The following is a 20,121-nucleotide window of genomic DNA, read 5'->3' as shown; positions in this document are numbered from 1 at the left end:
CTGTGACCATGAAACTGGTAGACCTAGCTTTGTTTTCTATTGCACAGACTGTTCTAGAATAGAACAACCCAACTTTCACTGATACGGTAAATGTTGAAGGTCTCTTGCATCTTAGTGGATTTAAATAATAGCCATTATATGGGTAATGTATTCATCATACATAAAATGAAAAGGCACAAGTAATTGAAAAGGAGCAGTGCTGCTTCTGGAGAGCGCAGTCTTTCAGAAGAGAAAAGATTACCTTTGCAGAAGAGAAGGCATGTCACTACTTAGTGATAAAGAAGCATTCTGCCTTAACTTGAAAGGACCTGCCTAATGAGCCATACTTGGTTCCCTTAGATAAATTTATTGCTCTCACTTAACATGGACATCATTATTAATTAGGCAAGCAGGAGTCATACCATGCTGTCAGCAGAGATGCTGGATTACCCTGAAGCTGGGTGTAAGCCAAGGACTTTCCTCACAGCCCATCCTTCAGCAATCCTTCCAGTACGGAAGTGGCATACTGCTACAAGTTTTGTGACTGTTCCTCTTCAGAAAATCTGTATTAATTCTCACTGAAAACATCAGGGGCAAATGGTACAGCTAATCATAAACAGTATGAAAGACTTCTTAAAAAATCAACATGAAATTGGCTCATGTCCATCGTTGACTAGTGAGCGATTATAAAAATACAGTGTCATAGCCAATTCTTAAATGGGTGGAATGACATTTTATATTTTAGCTGAAATAACCATTTTGTAAAAGATAATTAATGAAGATTTCTGCTTACTCCACACGTGTTCTTGAGACTCCTAACAAATTTATCCTAAATTTGTGGAGAGTTTTGAACAATTCTCAGTTGGATTCCTAAGAAAAAAATCTGCTTCAATTTCCTACCTTTACAGGGACATTTGGATTTTAGCTTTGCCTGCATATTGTTTCCTGCAGTTATCCACTGTACAAATGGAAATGGTTATATCTATAAATTTGGAATAGAGATTTCACTTTTTAAATGTCTGAAAACAAATGAAAAACTAAAAGAAGATCTTGCAATGAAAAGAAACAGAAGCAGTACTAAAGGGAGCCTTGCAGCAATGTATTTCTACAAATAGAATGAAATACCTCTAAGAAGGAAAGGGCTAACTGATATGTATGTCAGAAATTTTTTAAAACTAAAGTACAACATTTACATATATTTGACTTGAATTATCTTACCATGGAGTTAACCACAGACATTGATATCAAAATAATAATTACATACAGTAGAACTAGTAAAAAAAAATAAATTATTTTTGTGTGGAAAATTATTATTTCTGTGGAAATGTTGAATTTTGTTTTCATTCCAAGTAAGAATTTCACAAAATGTAAAAATGTAAATTCAAATAATAAATGAGTACATCATGTGTGTTGTTTTTCACAATATGAGGTAATAGTTGAAATATTCTAAAGTTTGTGTATGTAAACCATAAGGGGAAATGCTACCTAGTATTGATTAGATCTTTTTTAAATCAAAGAATGTTCTCATTTTCATATATAAATAGCAAAAACACAGATTAATATTGTAGATCCCATTTAGCTCTTTCTCTTTTCATTGTCTAGGTTTGATACAATGCTTAGTAAAATCCAGTACAATTATTGCTAGCAATGTTGATAATAAAATACACAAGCTTTTTTTTTAATCACTTCTGAGATTTTTGTGTTTTTAAAACACATTTTAATGGAGATCCATTTCAGTAAATCTTTTAACATTTCTTTTTCAATTTCTACGTAAGAGCTCATCCCTTTTTCATAGCCAACATATTCTTCTCAATAGGAAAAAAAGCCTGTAAGAATGGGAGAGTCTAACAATGCAATTAAACCTTAACTGTGCCCGGGTAAACAGAGATATGCAGTCTGGAACCAAGCACTACCTCTAAACTTCCTCCTGTTTGAAAACAGGGGCTATTACTTCAACTGCTTTAATGGTAGTGATTCCTGTGATCCCACATAGTGCCACAGTCTTGTTTCAAATGAGGTTTAAGAGTTTGGATTAGTAATAATTAGTTGTTCTCTACTGACTGTTGTCAAGACTAGCTGAAGATGAGTTCAAAGTAGTTTTAGTTTCTTCTGTGGTTGTAGCTATGAAGAACTAAAACCTTCCCTGGGAAAGAGATGTACCTTACACCTGAGTTTTGTCAGACTCCTCACTGAGTAAGTCCATTTCATTATGGACCAACAGACCCATTCAATCAGGTGTAGCTCCAGGACTATAATGAGTTTAAGACCCTGCTTAAGACCTGTTAGAAAAGTGCTGTTATACTAAACAAAGTAGCTTTTCTACTCAGGAGAAGTGAGGGCTGGCAAGTGCTTTTACTCATCCAGTTCGTGTTGATGAAGTTTGTGTAGTCAGGTGCTAGATGGTATGTTTTATGTTGCTACACATATCCACAAGATTATAAACATTCCTCACAGTGCTGCTGCTCAGTGCACTTTGAGGCTGTTCGTGCAGTAGAGCATAGGTGCCATTAGCAACATTATGACATCTTTTGAATGCTGGTCAAAATGTACTGTGAGCAGCATTGACATTTTAGTTTTAGCAGAAAGGCCTGAGTGGAAAGGAAAAAAAAAAAAAAAAGAGACAAAAGTATTTGTCATAGCAAGTAGGCTGTTGTTTAGCTACATCTAACTAGTTCAACTACGCATCCCTGTGAACACTTGGGGAAAAAGTCTGTGAGAACACTTAATTTTTTTTGGAAATGCAGGTTTCAAGATCTAACAGCCTGTCTTTCATTCTGATTTTTTCATCAGTGAGTTAGTGCTGTTGAGCTACAAGCTTAGGGCTTGGTGGAAGTAAGAAAAGAGATTGTTCCACGGTGGGTGGTCATTTTGAAATCTGAGCAACTCGTACTTGTCATGGTGATTGCAAAGAGAGGGTATATTGCCTCCCTAGCTGATTCTTCCAGAAACTGTAAAGCAGTTCTGAACCAGGAGCAATTCACGAACATATGCTGTACTGGCTTTCTTGAGCAGGTCTGTCACATGTCTAGTGAATGAAAAGAAAGAGGAAAATAGTGGTTATTCTACCATTGCCTTCTAATAGTTTCATACAGATAAAATATATTTCAGTTTTATATATTTCCATTCTCAGTCAGTTTAAGTTCCTGGTTCTCTGCTCCAGAAAGATGATTGAGCAGTGTAAAGTGCTATTCCAGCTTGTAACAGCTGATTATAGTTCCCTTGCTCTATTCAAATTGTGTATAACCACAAAGCAATGCTGTCTTGTGAGTCTCCTTTGCTGATCTCAGCTGTGCCCTCTGCTATGGGGTAGTATTGTAGAAATTGCACCCAGTCTACATATACCGAAATTACCAGATGTATTTGCAAGGACAGCTGGTGAGCTTGTGGCTTGAGAGAGGTGCTTTGGCATAGTAGGGGAAAATTTAATTAAAACTGTTTCTGCAAGTATATTTTTCACAAATTTCTGACACGTTGCATGCCAGAATTGTAGCATAAAGCCTCCTGTATTAAAACAAAACAAAACAAAACCAAAAAACAAACATTTAAGACCGTTTTAGTGATGGATTTCCTGATTAACTTGATTATTTGAGGTTGTGCCAATTACAAATGCTATCAATCATTAAACATTACATATTTATAACCTGGTATCCATTGTGTGGTGTGGTGTTGAATGTAAAGCCAAAAGTAACTTCCCCTTCCAGGCCCAAAGCCAGCAACCTATCCACTGGCAGCCACCATACTCTCTAGTGGCAGTGTGCAGCTATAGACAAATATTATGCTGGATTTTTTAAGACACCAGAAATAGGAACTTGTTTTTTCCAGCCTCTATAGGGAAAATAGGACAGATGGACTCTTCATACTGTTTAAATAAATGTCTTGCTTCATTTGGCCAGCCTTCTAGGGTAGGGGTGCGTGAGTCAAGTAGGTCAGAGAAGGTGATATTTCTGTTCCTGTCTTGTAAACAGAAAGTGGACAGCTTTTATAGAATTTATCTAAAAATATAAGCATATAGCTGGAAACATTTCTGAAAAGTGAATTGCTAAAATACTGGAATTTATGCCAGATATGCTGTGTTGTTCTGTAGCATTCTGAATATAGGCATCCTGTTTAAAATTTATAGAAATGTCAATGTTTAGACCAAACCCCTAATTTTCAGTTCCTCAGATCTCAGTACTTACTACAGTGTTGTATCATTTAAAATGCCATTTAAAAATGCTAGGAGGTCTGAGACACAGATATTTGCAATTAAAAATATGAATTGATGTATGCCAGATTATATAACTTCAGGTTTTCATCAGGATAGTGATCTACTGGACCGTCGGAAACATGGCTTCAGTGTCCAGTCTGAATCTGGAGAAGATCTTTACTTTTCTGTGGAACTAGAGTCTGACCTAACACTATGGGAAAAAGCCTTCCAAACAGCAACTTTTTTAGAAGTTGAACGGATACAGGTGAGAACAACTGTCTTGATTGTTACCTTTTGATATATTAACAAATTAGGCCTATATGCAATAATGATACAATTCAAGAAATACTCTAACTTCTTGCAGCTCTCAAATTATTAATATTTTATGTGCATAATTGCATGAAAACTTTTTTGGTGTTCCTGTACAGCTTGAAATCTAACATTCAGAAGAGATCACCTCAAATGCTAACTATCTATGTTGTACTCAGGTGATTATGAATTGAGTTATTGTGACTATAGGTGATACATATTTGTTAACTGAAGTTCATGGACAAAAAAGGAAAAACAATCTATAAATCAGGGGTAAAACCAGCTGTTTAGATATCCTTACATACTCTTTTTGTCTGCTACTTTATTTGTTACTGGATAACATAAGAGAACTTTGCAGGAATTGCCTTTGTAATAATCAGGAATGAGAGCACATTGAATTAGAGTACTTACTGGATGCGAGCAAGAACAAATTGTAACTGAAATACATGATTCTTTTTTCACACTTTACTTGTTTCTTGTGTATGTGCTCAATTGCCGGGTAACAGAGCAGAGATGGATGACATTCAGGTGCAGATTACTAGTGAATTATTACAGCAAAACTACATACCACAATGTTTAAAGACAGCTCTGTTTTTCTCACATGACCAAAAAGTCATCTTTTTTTGATTTAAAATAAGAGGGAAAAAACACCCACCACAATTATAAATTACCCAATTAAACTATAATTCACCTAGTTGATGTTCTAATAATAAAAAATACATGTGGTTGGAACAACTTTAGTTGATATTGCCATGAGTTATTCTGTATATACCCCTACAAAAGTTGTATTACCATATCAGCCTGTGCAGGTGTTGGCTAATGCTGACTTACCCTGCACTCATTTTCTGCATCCTTCTGCAAATGCAAGTACTGACAGTGGTGTTTTGTTTGTTTGGTTTTGTTTGGTTTTTGTTTATTTAGAGGAATGGTTAGTTAGTAAAATATTAGACTTCTGCCCTATGAACCAACACATGCAGATGGACTGAACTTGTATATACTAATGATGATCCCTGTTGCAAAAACTACACTGCTGTCGGTTTTAATGCATATTACCTTTGTTGGAGCAGGAGTTGAAGAAGGTTCAACTTTTATCTTTAAGTTAATGCACTCTGCTACCTTTTACAGGAACTATTCTTACCTTTTGAACTCTGATTATGCTGAAAAATGTAAATGTAGTTTTTCTATATAAAAATTGCAACATGTCCTCTGCTTCTAGATATTTGAGATTCTTTGTCCTTCTCATATAACTGACCGCAACATTGTAGAAGCACTGCTGTGCCATCAGCAAAAGAATATACAGCAATTTTCTTGAATAACTTTTATCCCAGAAGCCACTTCATATTTCTTCTACTCTAATGTTGGTTCATGCTGTAGCATTCCTACTTTAGATTTGTCTCTTGGATTTTAGAAGTACATTTATTCAAAATTGCTCCCATGTTTCCCAAAAAGAATTTCCCTCATAATCTTAACTTCAAATTAATCTTAACCTTTTCACCTCTTTTCACTCTGCTGATGTTCAGAGTAGCAATTATGAACTCGAAGTCATGATTTCCTGAGATTGGTTATAGGAAATTTGTGAAGGTGGACAAATAAGCTTCTCATTATTATTATTATTATTATTATTATTATTGTTGTGTAACTCACACTTACAATTTCACCTTTTTTCCTTTATTTTCTTGCCTCGTTTTCTGTCTCTCAGTTTGGAAAAAAAATATTAATTTTTAATAGAACTGGTCTTGGCCTCCTCATTTTTCTTTCATCAATTGTTACTGCTTTCATCCACCAATTTGCAGACTCAGACAAATCTGGTTTGACTAAGTAATGGTATAATTTGTCTCCAACAAGTTCTTTCATTGCTCTGTGAGGAAGAAAGTTGACAAGTTCAAAATTAAGGTATCGACTGTACATTTTATATAAAATTGTGGTTTATGTAATCAAATTCATATGAAAGTTCATATTCCATGTGAATGATAATCCAGGTGTGTGCAGGTTTGTCTTACTATGAAACCATATAATTCTGAAAATATAACTGCAGTTTAAAACTGCCATTTACAATTCTTCAAATGTGTTGTGTGCTATTCCATAATCAAACAAATAATAACAGAGTTACTCAGTTACAAGTATAAATTGACATTAATCTCAACAAGAGGATACTCAGGGCCCTATTATGATGTTATTCTAAAGAATACATCTGAATAAAAACATATTTTAAATGCCTTACTATAAATATGTGCTATATTCTGTTTAAGCCTAAGTCAGAGCTTCTGTTAGAGGTATATCTAAACCAAAAATTAGGCATTTTTTTTGAAAGAAAAATATAAGAAGACAGATAGCCAAGTTGATACCAGTTTAGAAAAAAACTTTAGTTGAAATGGAGAAACTTTTTCTGTACTGTCTGTCTCACAGCATTGTTACGAAGAATCTGAGACTACTATAGGTTGTATAATGATTTGCAATGATTGTCAGGTTCTCTTTGTTTTCTTGTTACTTTATGCTAAAAATATTCACAATTTCCATCATGAATATTTTTCTTGCTGTAGGTTTTGTTTGTATTGCAGTTGTTTGTTCCCTAATATAAGGATTGTTGTGTGAACTGCTTTGTGTTACAGTACTTTAACATTTGTCCCCATCGAAGTTGAATCTGAGTTCAAACGTCTGAATTAAATCTTGAACTTATAGTATGGTTTCTCTTAGCTTCAGAGGTAGCTTACTCTAGGTTTACAAGGTGTCTTTCTTTCCATAATTTAAACTGTGTATTGAGGGAACAGAATCTAAGGAACAACTTTGAGTTGTCTCCTTCTGCCCCTGCCTGACCTGCTGGTATAATGCATAAATGCATAAACCAAATTTAAGATTCTGTATTCTGTAAGAGAACAAGAAGTGAGTGCTGACATTTCTTCTGCTTCTTTTGGGAGGGGGATGCTTCAGTTCTGCTAAGGTTTTAATGATGTCTGTGTGAGAAATCAGCAACCAAAGTCAAACATCCACAATATATATTATTAATAGTCACTTTTAATGATTTAAAGTGTTTGTTAAATGTATAAGAAATTGTAAATTATCAAGTCTCCTGGGAAGAATATCTGCAATTTTTTTTTCCAAATGTCTGAATTAAAAGAAAAATTAAAGAAATTAAAGATGAGAAAAATCTTAATATCATTTATGAGTGTCTGAAAGTTCACATTCCTACTCTGACCTATGACCAGAATCATGTGCAAGTGCATGCAACACATGCATAAAGCAAGGGACATTCTTCCCTAAAGAAACTAGAGATCCTTTTGTTATTCTCAAACTTTTGCTTCTCAGAATTGTTTGGACATCATGCAATACATGGTCCAAGGCCATAGACTGCTCTTACGTATAAGTAAAGAACAGGTAAAGAATCAGCTACTACTGGTGGTCTTCACGTTACAATGCAGTTCCTTCCTACCGGTAATTACATTGAGCTGAACTAGATGCTATTTCTCCACAAACTGTGCACTGTCTTTTGTAGAAAGAGCCTTCAGCCCGGGAAGCAGGTTGCTCTTTCAGCACAGCACTGAATCAAGACTATGTCCTGTTTCTCATAAATCTTAACTTCTCAGTGAGCCTAATTAGCCCAGGCACAGTGCTGTGCTTAAGCAGAGGTAACTGTGCCAGCTCAGCGTGGTGCTGCAATGCGCATTGTAGGTTGACCTCTGGTGCTGAGGTGGGAGGTCACGAGTTAGACAGCAATAAATATTTTAAATCTGATATACTGTCTCCTTGCCAAATTTTATTTCTCAGTAAAGGTTCTATGTCTGTTCTAAATATCTTGGAGGTCTACAAATAAAAATGTAGTTTGTATCTTGTAGGAAGTTAGCACGATAATTCTACAGAACTGTACATTTTTTTGCTTTGCATGCAAAACCTGGACATTTTTGTATATGTGAATGCATTAAGTAGTAAGTCACCATGAAATATAATTTTTTACACTCTTTTCTTCTCTTAATGAGATCTTGCCAAAAGCAATATCCTCTCATTTTCTAACACTGATTTACGATCAAAGTTTACATATTCATAGCAGTTTTGTGCTGTAGCTGCTTAAAAAAAGCACCACTTTTATTTGCTAAACTAAACACAAATACCATCTGACCGCAACACCGCAGAGCTGAATCATTGATTTTGTAATTAAAAATTTTTGGTGTTTATGCATTATTAGTTATAATGACCAACTGCACCTCTATACTGTAGGAATTCAGATTTTATACATGTAGTGAAGTACATAAAGTTCTTTCAGTGTTGGAAGCTACAAGGACAGACCAGTCACTGTTTTCCACCTCAACAGCAGCAGCAGGAAACCTTTCATTTACTGACAGGCGGTTATAGCTTTTGGACACCTTTGGTGGATCAGACAGTAACGTTATTTACTGTTACTTAGCAAGAGCACAAAATCATCTTCTAAGGTGCATGTCATGGATTGTTTTAACTTCTGAGTTATAGATGGCCATGCTTTGTCTATAGACTGGCTTAAACACTGCTCTTGTGCCCTACTGATAACTAACAAGTGTCCTTCAGCTTCAGTGATGGATATCACTGTGTTTGAAACCTGGATTTTAGAGCTCCAAAGTGTGTATACAAAGATTAACCAACAAGTGTTTGTTGGTAGTTAAGACCTGATTTGATCAATAAAACTATCAGTCAAATATTTCAGTTCCAGAAAATAAATCTATATTGAAGTGCAAGAACATAAAATTTAAAATAACCAAAGAATTTATATAGCTATGAACTTTTCCATGTTCCTTCACTACAATGTCTATTTCAGCTCTTAGAAACTGTTAATAAGCCTTTCAGCTTCTTGTGTTCTGGGGAACACCATCTAGAACCCAAAGAGCCCACCTCAATAATATGTAAATGAAGGCATGTGATAATCAAAATGCCAAAAGTAATAATACATACTTTTGTAACACCGATAATTTAATAAATTGCATTGTCCCCATGTTTACAATTTATATTGTGGTTCTTTGACATATTATAGATCATAAAAGTCTGTTCTCATTTCGTATATTTAGTGGCTACAGCAACATTTGAAGAATACAACTGTATTTCATTTAGTACGAAGAGTAAAATTTCTGTAAAGTAAGAATGATTTCTTTAAGAAACTTAGATAAGATTTGGATTTTATTTTTTTTTACATATTTTGTGATGAAAAATACAAAATTTGTCAATTTGTACCTAAAGTCAGCCTTCAGGCACAATAGTTTTGATCCTGAGAATGACACTAAAAGATGTCTCACATCCTGCATTGAAGTGGGGTGTTACAGAAATAAATAGATGCATAGATTTAAAAACCATAGAATGAGAGTCTTTCAGAATTTCAAGGTTTCTCATAGAAACCTTTGAGATTTATTGGTCCACTTGCTGAAGTAGAAAATATATTTCATATGATTACATCAGGTTCTCCATGGTTTGAAATGTTACCCTTTTCACTGAGATTTACGACAACACAAAACCACAATAAACAGCATACCAAATAGGTATTTTACAAATGCATTTATGTTTCCCTGAAAATCTAAAAGGAATACAGCAATGGTAGAGGAAGTTACTGGCTACCAAAACAAAGAAGAGTTTGAAAATAATGAACCTTCCTTTTAGCAGTTGTAATTGGTAAACCACCGAGGCAATTGTGATTCTAATTTTTTTTTTCTCTAATAAAAGCAAATACTCTTTCTACAATACTTAGAAAACTTTATCACTGATATAAATCCTTTGATTTGAAGTACACTGGCAATAAATTTACACACAGGTGACTTATTTCTAAAAATATTTTTTATATATATTAACATTAGAATAAAGTCACAGAAATACTGGTCCTAGAAAGGATTTGAAGAAATATGTACTGTGGTAACTACCTTTTCTGATTGTTTTTTTTTACAGTGCAAGACATATGCCTGTGTTTTGGAGAGTCATCTTATGGGACTTACCATTGACTTTAGTATGGGTTTTGTCTGTTTCGATGCTGCCACAAAGGTAAAGTCCTAAGGCTTATTTCCCTACATTATTATTCTTCCTCATGATTTCTTATATTTTGGGATGAGTAGTACATCCTTAAAATGTATTTCTTTATGTTATCGCAACAGATCATCTATTGTCAAACCTTTCATGCTTTAGTTTAAACCTGGGGGGTTATTTCTAAATGATGTGAGAAGTTGCATTCCGTTATGTGCTTGGTAATGAAAAGTCAATGCCAATAGCAATCTGAAACAAACATCAAATCTTTATTCTTTAATTTCACACAAAAGCCCAGACTGTTTCAGTTCAACGTTTCTTTCACTGGTGCATCCTTGGTTTTGAGAGGAAATGATCTCATTTTCAAGCTGATCTGTGAGTTTTGAAAAGAATCTGCCTTTCTCTTCTGCTGTTTCATGGGTGGGAGTGCGTGTTGTTACAGAAATTCTTAGTTTATGTTTTAGATATTTTTGTTCAGGTGTCTGTAAAAAGAGAAATCAGCCATCGATTGTGTCTCATGCTTTTCCTGTCAGCCTTAAAAAAGCTCAGTACAACTGATGAAATTATTTGCTATATCAAGTGAATGATATGGCATCAATTTCCAGATTTTATTAATGAAAGTCCAAATCTCAGTAAAATCAATGAGACCCTATATATGTCTGCGTTTGTACTAATTGCTGACCAGTACTAGGATGTAAGCAGGCTTTATTGCTACTACTTAACACTGCTATTATGGGAGAATATGAAATATTTTTTCTGAGTTACACATCTCTACAATACCCATTTGCCTTTGAGATGCTGCAGCATTGCCACCAGCAATTGCTGAAAATGCCCTTTTCTCTCCAGCACATGCTCCTATCCTCTATCTTAAGTCAACCCTTCCCACCACATTATTCCACTAATCACAACCCTTTTTATTCTTCCCACTCCATTTTACATTTTGTTCGCACAAGATGTGTTGAAATTGAAATTCAGATATTTGTGCGTACATACTTTTTATTAGGCAAATAATCTTGTATGACTCATTAGTGAAATACGTGACTGTCAGCTTTGGTGGTATTACACAAAAAATCAGTGCAAGAGAATTGAAGTGCAGTGGCTCAAAAAAAAAAAAAAAAAAAAAGTGTAGGTTTCCCCCCACCCTCTAATAATATTATAGCAATGCTTTTGTGTAAAGGTAGGCTGCATCTCCTTCACAGTTCTTGCACATCTCATTCTCAAAAGACTTCGGACACTTTCAAAGCCAGTATCTGTGGTACAAGCATACACCACATTTCAGACAGCAAAGCACAAGCACAACTGCCTTCATACATGTTACCATGGCTGCAGAGTTGTGATACCTTTGTGGTATGCTTTTGATATGTCCTTAGAACATGTACAGCAGATGTCGAGCCAAAGGAAGAAGCTCTAGTAGAGATATACCTTTACTATCTTGCTTTGTCCAATAAGTCATTGTGCCTTTCCAGTTGTACAAAATTTCTGGAGACATCATCTTGGTTAACACTATTACTTATAAAACATATTCACCTTTGCTCTCACAAATAGATTTTTTCTTTCATAGCAAAGAGCAGAAAAGAACATTTCAGATATTAAAATTGACTACTGATATACTAAGGCAATTGTTAGTGTTGCCAGTGGGCTTGCATTCAGCTCTTCTCTTCAATTCCTGCTGCCCCTTGTTCTCTGCCAGGTCATGTAAGTATTACTGAAAATGCATGATAAACTCCAACACTAAAACAAGTGCAGCAAAAAATTTAGCATCTGACTTCAATTTCCAAGCCAGAAGAGTCCTAACTGTGTAAGGTGGGGACCTACTCAAACTAAAACCACACTGCACAACCAAGTAGCAGAAAATCCACAATACAAGACCACTGAGGTGAAGCTTTGATGGCTTGATGACAACCAGAAGAAAGTCAAGAAGGAATTTCCATCTCCCAGATCGCCCGAGCATGAGAAGGCCCATAAAGTATTGTAAGGATATGAGGAAATTTTACTTTTTTCTCTCCCTTTCATCTATAAATCCATGAACCCATGGAATGAACCTGTTCCTTCTGGGATGCCACCTAGCCTCAGCATTCAAAAGGTTCTGAAATTTTAAGCCGACCATTAACCGCAGCCAAGTGTCTGGCGATCTTGAGGCTCTAAACACTGAAGAAAAAGGACACATTTGCAGAATCTGAAAGATGTTTAATTGAAGTGTGAAAGGTTAGCAGATGTGTGAAGAGATTCCCTTCAGAAAGGGAAGGGCTTCATAGGCATTATGTGAGCGGAACAGATGTGCAGAATTTTTCATGAACTGGCAGGAAGACATTTTTATTGAAGTCAATAGACAGTAGTTGTAACTACAGAAAGTGTAGTACATTTTGCATCATCTGCAATTGACATACTGTGCTGTTCCCTTTCTGTCCTGCCAGCCTTGCAGTGGGTAGCAGCCCACGAAACATTCATTGGGCCCAGACCAGCCTTAGAAGTCTCTCAGTTTGTACCACTTGTTCACCATGCATATACAGGCTGCAAGGAAGAGCAGGGTGCTCCTGCTCATCTGTCAAATCTGTCACCAGCCCCCTACTGTGTCACTCTAGTTCTCAAAGCTCCTGTCACCACTCAGGAGCTGCATGTGTAGCAGAAGTGATTCCCGCTGGAAAAATGATCTTTCCTATTTCTCAGTGCTACTTATCTCCTGGTTTCCCTTCCACCTTTTCCACTTGCACTGTCATGTTTTCTCTGTATTTCTTGCCTTTCTGTGTTTTCATTTTAGACTATAAAACCAATTTTGCCTTAATGCCTGATGATTTTTCTTTTAAAAGTTCTTTTTTTTATTATTTTCCTGAATGGAAGGAGGGACCATGCTGGTAAAGTTCAGGAGTCAGTACGCAGAGAATCCTGAAGGTTTCAGGGTTTGCTTCATTTTTCTTTAGTACAGAAAGACAGGCAAGCAGACTACAGTTTAAGATAAAGGCACCGTGTTAAAAATGCCCGATCTATTAGCATGCATACCAGAGATATGCCAAATACTAATCCATTCAGTGGGCATGCAGAACATGTACATTGGGAATTCAAGAAAATAAATGGATAGCAATAACAGACTATTAAACGCATTACAGAGTTATAATATGAAGAATTCAAGACCTTGGGATTTTTTTTCTCACTTACAAATCCAAGTGTCCTAAAATGGAGCCTTTAAAACATAAAACCCACAAAAATCATAACTTTAATCCTGTAAGCAATATGCAAAAGCTTCTTGGAGAGCGTTCTTCTGACAATTGTCATTAAGAGCTGTGTGTCACATTCACACATATGACACATGTCATACTGTCTTGCAGGTCTTCCTATCACTGTTCAGTCTTTGGGAAAACTTCATTCATCTCACAAATGTTTCATTGAATGTGTAATGCAATTCTTTTGGTGTCCCAAAATTCATTCTATTTTTCTGTTACCAATTCAGTAGTCAATTTTAATAGCTGAAGTTTTTTCTGCTCTTTGCTATGAAAGAGCATCACCTAAAAATAATAATAAAAAAGTCTAACAAAACCCAAAGAGACTGTGCAGCTCCCTTCAAAATTAAGGTTTTGTACACACAAATACAGATAAACATTTTTGTGCCTTGAATGGAAGTTGTACATAAGCAAATCTAATAAGAAACTGTCCAAGTTTTCTAATCAGATAGAACAGTATGTTGCCACAGATGCCTTAAGAAATGTTTTTAGCCTTCTGATAAATAATCATTTAAATAAATTGCATAAATGTAAGTAAACTACTGCAAAACATTCACAAAAAATATTTTACATAGAACATATTTACATATAAAAAAGGTAAAAATATTATTTTTAACTTCTTGACATATTATTTTGAAGCAGTTACAAAACTTCCAGTTTTGTAAGCAGAATGCAGTTAGTATCCTCAGAAGCCTACCTGCAGTGTTGCACCTTAATTAATTTGTGTGTTAGAATGAAATATAGCACCATGGATAAAAAGGAGGACATTGTTTTCTTAGTTAACCAGGCGTTAGGCAGTGTGAGATGATAAGGATGGCTCTAATGCAATTGCATTAGAAGAAAAGAGAAACAATACTGTGTAAAGCAACATAATCTGTTGCCAACTGACTGCTACAGCTGAAATTATCAAACAAACTACAGGATGAAAACTTGTCTCAAATCTGCCCTAAGTGTGTCAACCACATTTTAATGAGTACCTAAATAATAAAAAAGCATTACCTACTTTCCATCATTTTATGGAAAGATAAAGGTTGCGATTCTCTCAGCCAAAAAATTTATTCAGATATCTTCATTATGATGATGGCAGATGTAGGTTGTGTCTACAATGGTAATGTTCTTCAACAATATCGCTGTACTCACATAAACTGGAACATAAACTAGACATGTTTAGTCACAAAAGCTAAAAGTATTATTTCTCCACCCAGTGAAGGAGTTCATGTGAAGCAGGAGTTCAAAATCTCTTTGCCAAGAAAGATCTGAGAAAACAATGGAAAATGGAAAACAGTTTTCAGTACAAGGAAAGTAAAAATTAAATTTTAATTATCTATATCTTCTTAATATTTACATATACATTTGTGCATTAAGACTGTACAAAAGTCATAGCAACTGTAGGACAAATTAACAAAGTATTGAAGATGAAAGCTGTATGTAAAATGTCATACTGTTCATTAAAAAAAAATGCATTTAATGCTTTGTAAGTTGTATAAATTTTTACGATCAGTATTTGAAAAATCAGTACAAACTGTTACCTTTCCACTTCCAATGATGGGACATCCACAACTTTCCCAGGGCAAGTTGTTCCATTATCTCACCACCTTCATCATGAAAGTTTTCTTCCTTTATGTTCAATTTAAACCTACCTTTTTTTAGTTTAAGAACATTGACCCTTGTCCTGTCACTGTAGGCCTGGGTAAAAAAGTCTTTCTCCATCTTTCTTATAAGCCCTTTTTAAGTATTGAAAGGCTGCAATAAAGACTCCCCAGAGCCTTCTCCAGGCTGAAGAAGCTCAGCTCTCTAAGCCTTTCTTCACAGGAGAGGTGTTCCAGCCCTCTGGTCATGGTGTGGTCCTCCTCTGGACCTGCTCTAACAGTCCATGTCTTTCCTGGATGTCTTCACTTCTATTAGTTTACCACCACTCATACCAAATTCAACCAATTTTTTTCGGGTAAAGCTTAACTCAAAGCCATATTGTATAGACTTCAGAGTTCAACAGCAGATAATTCATTCAGTCCAACTCTCACTTACTCCAGATTAACACTGCAGATACAAAATCTTGTAATGAATTCAAAGGGTGTCTTGGACAAGTTCTTGGAGGGCATATATAATGACTGTAATTATTTTTTTAAGAAATTTTTTATGTCATTTGCATGTTTCTTAGAACACAAAACTCAACCAGTATTTTCCGAGGACACCTGAGAAGTCCTGGCTTATATTTTGATGCAGTGGAGTCTTCAGTAAATCTTCAGGCAATTTCTATTTTATACTTAGCTCTGTGCTTACGGTATTTTAAGTTTTCTTTCTTAATCACTACTGAATTGACTGTGAACTATTTTTAGTATTGAATAATCACTAATACAGTGAAGTTCCTCAACTCATTATTTTAACAGTTGTTCAGCTATTCCAATATTCAAGTTCTTAAAGTAATGGAACGGTATTTATATTGTTTTTCCCCTTTTACATTTCAAGTTAATAGATATTCTTTTTCCAACATGCCTAACAAACTACAGTCAATATTTCACAAATGTTCTGTAACCAAACTCACTACCAGTGCTCATGAACAAGTTTATAGAGGGTAAGGACTCTTATTACTATGCTTATGGTTTCCAGACAAAACCCATATAACCCTGTGTGGCTTGTTTCCTTTTTACTGTCATTTATTTCTTATATAATACTTAACTATGGAAATTGGAATTAGTGGCTTAAAACTGTCATCTGTGCTAAATGTATTTCAAGTCAAAGACATCATATCTTGATAAAAACATTGCTTCTATGTCTGCACAGACCTATGATAAATATGAGTGCACAAGGTATTAAACCCAGTTCTTCAGAAAAAATCCATACTGTGATGTGATTTTAACAGCTTTGTCATATATTATAGCTGTTTCTGCTGCATATCCCTGGCTTTCTCTTGCTCATTTTCTTACTGATAGCTCATAGACCCAACAGTAATCAATTAGAGCATTTGGGATGTTGCTATATTACAAACCATTGTGATTTCCTGCAAGGAGAATTAACAGATTTTAGACTGCCTAGCTAAATCAAATTAATACAACATTTCAGTAAATAATTCCTTAATTCAGCTAAACAGTTTCCAAGCTACTAAATGTAATTACAGACACAAAAGAATTTCTCTTCCTGCACATTAAAAAGTAGTAAAATGTAAACTTGTGCTCTTGTTCTTCTGTAGCACTCTCTAGACCCAAAGCTCCAGTGCAAGGTGTCATCTTTTTTTTTTTTTTTTTTCTTATTAACGAGATGTGGTTTGAAAGAGAACTGTGACATACAGGCCAAGCAGACATTGGCAAATGTTTGACTATGCTTAATTTCTATCATGTAGTCCTTCATTTGCAGTAGTGCTATGCTTGGAGTGAAAAGGCCACCTGCCTCTTGTGTTGGCATACATGGAAGTTTAAATCTGATTATTATGAGTGTCCCCACAACATGTCTTCCACTGGGGACTTTTTCAAAAAATGTTCACCAGCTTTAATGCAATTTCATTTGCATTATTTGAAATACAGGATGTCAAATAATGTTCTTTTACTGATCTTCCCCCTTTCTTCCTTGCTGGTATTCTACTACAAGTGAATTTAATTAATCTTTGTGAATTCCACTTAAATATTCGCCTATGATTTGGGTGCCTAATCAAGTTTTCCAGATGCTGTTTAGTTACTCCTTGCACTACAAGATATCTTAGTATACAACATCTGCTCCAGAAATAAATTTTATTTTGGGATGGTTTAGATGCTAAATGTTTTTGGGCTTTTTTTAATTATGAAAAATCTAAGAAGATGCAAAAGCTTTTCTTGCAGCTGTTAGAAGTTATAAGCCAGCTTTTACCCTATGCCATTTTTGCAGCATTGTGCATTAGTGTCTACTGGGGAAAACATTTTTACCAGGTCCTGCACAATTACAGCACATCAGGTCCTACATTTGTCTAACATTAGCTAGTATATAAATTTCAATGTTTTAATGAGCAAATATAACTCTTTTGTGGGTGATTTGTGTAAGGTAAGAACATACACAGATATAATTATAAGCATTTATAAATGCGGTTTTGCAGCCAGTGTGGCCACCATAAGAATTAAGGATGGAGACTGATCTATTGAAAAGCATAACAAGACATGGACTGAAGTTCAGCTCACTACTATTCTGAAAGTGATCCAATGTAAAAAACTACTTATTCAAGTGGCATTCAATAACTTTTTAACATGCTTCTTACAAAAGAATTGTCTGCTCTTCAAGAGTATGGGTGTATATACATAGACATACATATGTTATATATGCTTCTGTTTCTACTCAAATAGTCATTAAAATTGTTTTTATAATGTGCATATTTGCATCATAACTTGTATGGAGAATATATGTATGTGTTTGTGTGAGGGTACCTTGCAGTATACCTACCTGTGCAAAATGCTATGTCTGTACTCTATCACATTTACTGCTTATTAAAGCAGCAGTCAAAAAATATATTTGTCAGCAGAAAGAAAAATCATCCCTTATAGGACTAAAAATAAATTAAAGTGCTGCTGAATTATATGGTGATGTTAGAACAAAGTAACAAAAGGCTCCATAATGGCCCACAAGGTGCATATCAGCAAAGCTCAATATACCTGTCATCTGCTCTCTCACAGGCACTTTGCACAGTTCATCAAAAAAGAGAATACACTGTAAACAGTAAATAGCATTGCAAATATCTTTAATTTGCTTTTCATACCAAAAGACTGTTAAATAACACAGAACAGAATTTCTTGATTTCTTTAATATCTTCATTTCTTTAGCAACAAACTCCACATTTTCTAGGGATATATAACTTAAGGTCTTCATGCAGTTAATACACATAGAGCATATTGAAAAGAAACAGCATGTAAAAACTCCCTTGAAATCCAAGGTTCAGTAATAGAGAAGACAGAAGGAAACCAGGCTCACTTCAAGGTGGAGATTTAATAATGTAACGGTTGTGAACAAGTATTTATTCCATGCTTAGAAATTGAAATGCTGAACAAATAGCTACTAAAACTTTAATATAAACTGACAAGCATGTTTCATACAGTCTTACGTACTGTGGCTAGAAACAAACAAATGATGGTGGGTCATCCATCAGTAATAAGCAAATAAACTGTAGTCTTTTAACATTCAATGTAACTTCAGTAATTGGTAAAAACAGTTATTTTATTAGGGCTGACTTCCTTGCTTTTTTCCTTTGTCTTATTTTTGGTTTTTTATCCCCTGTGTCCTCCCCTGTCTTTCCCTTTATGGTTAGAAAGCCATAGCAGTTGACAAAGGAAATTGCCTTGGACCATAATTCTTTTTAGTAAGACACTCTCCAGAGATTGGTAACACAGTAGAACTGAAGATGAACAAGACCTTAATCCTACTGAGCTCCCTACTGCTGCTATCAGTATGGACGAAGTGTCACTTTGCAAGAATGCAATTTTTCTCAATTAGGTATGAGACAAACAGCCAAATTAAGGAGTATCCCAGGTGCCTGAAGACCCAATTACTTTTATTCTTGAAAATAAGGACCTACAAGAAATCTGCTCTTGATTTAGATTGACTTGTAGGAGTATCACTTATTTTAGTCAGATGACAAACAACATTAGCTTGAAAGGTGTCCACTGAAATTTAGCATAATTCTGTAATATATATGAAGTATAAAAATTGCCTTAACAAGCTAAATAGAAGAAAGATTTAATCAGAGTATCAGGGGAAAAGGAGGCAGTGTTGGAAAAGTACAGCTACAGCTTTTTGGAGATGCAATGGAAAAGAGGACAAAGGGATTTGCTGAAACTAATATTTTAAAAACGACCCCTGACATCCTCTTCTTAATAAAGATGGTTTCATTATTTACTCCATCATTTACAGGTGGTCTGAGATGTATCTGTCTAATCATTATAAAATACTGACAGACTCTTTCAGGTTTTTTCCAAACATCCTAATGAAGCCAAACTTCTTTTGCTATTACATAATAAAACTTGTATGATTCATGTCAATTGAAAATATCAAGAAAACCTGCATTTGGTGATGTGCATTGACAGGCGAAATAATGCCATTGCAATATGTGGTACAAACACTATTTCACAAGTTCATTGAGTGTAAATGGTCTCTTTACAAGAGCAGAATTGGTCCACAGTGCATGATCCAATGTAGAAGAGGTAAGACTTTATAAATTGAAGGTGGTCCATCATTGAAGCAATAGGACACAAATTAATTCTGTTCTGTTTGGAGACTCATGTTGACAAAATACAGCTTTTCTTTCCTAGTGCCAAATGCAAAATACCCTGTATATCCTTTCTAAACCATATAGCTATCACAGAGTCATGGACTAGTCAGACACCCCTATTTCTATGTATAGTAAAAATACAGAGACACCTGTTTATTCTGTTTGGTAATCCAGTCTTTGTCTAAAGTAGATCAAGCTCCTTGACCTGAAACAAAAAAAGCAAACCAACCAAACAAACAAACAAACAA

The 20,121-nt window shown here is 35.0% G+C and overlaps 1 protein-coding gene across 12 annotated transcripts in view; it reads left to right on the top strand.

The window, feature by feature from the left end:
- Positions 1–20,121, top strand: part of SNTG1 (syntrophin gamma 1) — a 372,531-nt gene that overhangs the window by 312,968 nt on the left and 39,442 nt on the right. For 11 of the 12 annotated variants that reach the window (XM_080381499.1, XM_080381498.1, XM_080381502.1 and 8 more), the window contains 2 exons: positions 4,278–4,430; positions 10,367–10,459. In XM_080381499.1, coding sequence (XP_080237625.1) covers positions 4,278–4,430; positions 10,367–10,459 — 246 coding nt within the window. Of the gene's footprint in view, positions 1–4,277; positions 4,431–10,366; positions 19,099–20,121 lie in introns of all 12 variants that reach the window. The other variant, XR_013927241.1, reaches the window with a different exon arrangement.

Source organism: Falco punctatus (genome assembly GCF_963210335.1).
Source record: "Falco punctatus genome assembly, chromosome: 3".
Lineage (NCBI taxonomy): Eukaryota > Metazoa > Chordata > Aves > Falconiformes > Falconidae > Falco > Falco punctatus.
This window is presented reverse-complemented; position numbering and strand designations above follow the sequence as displayed.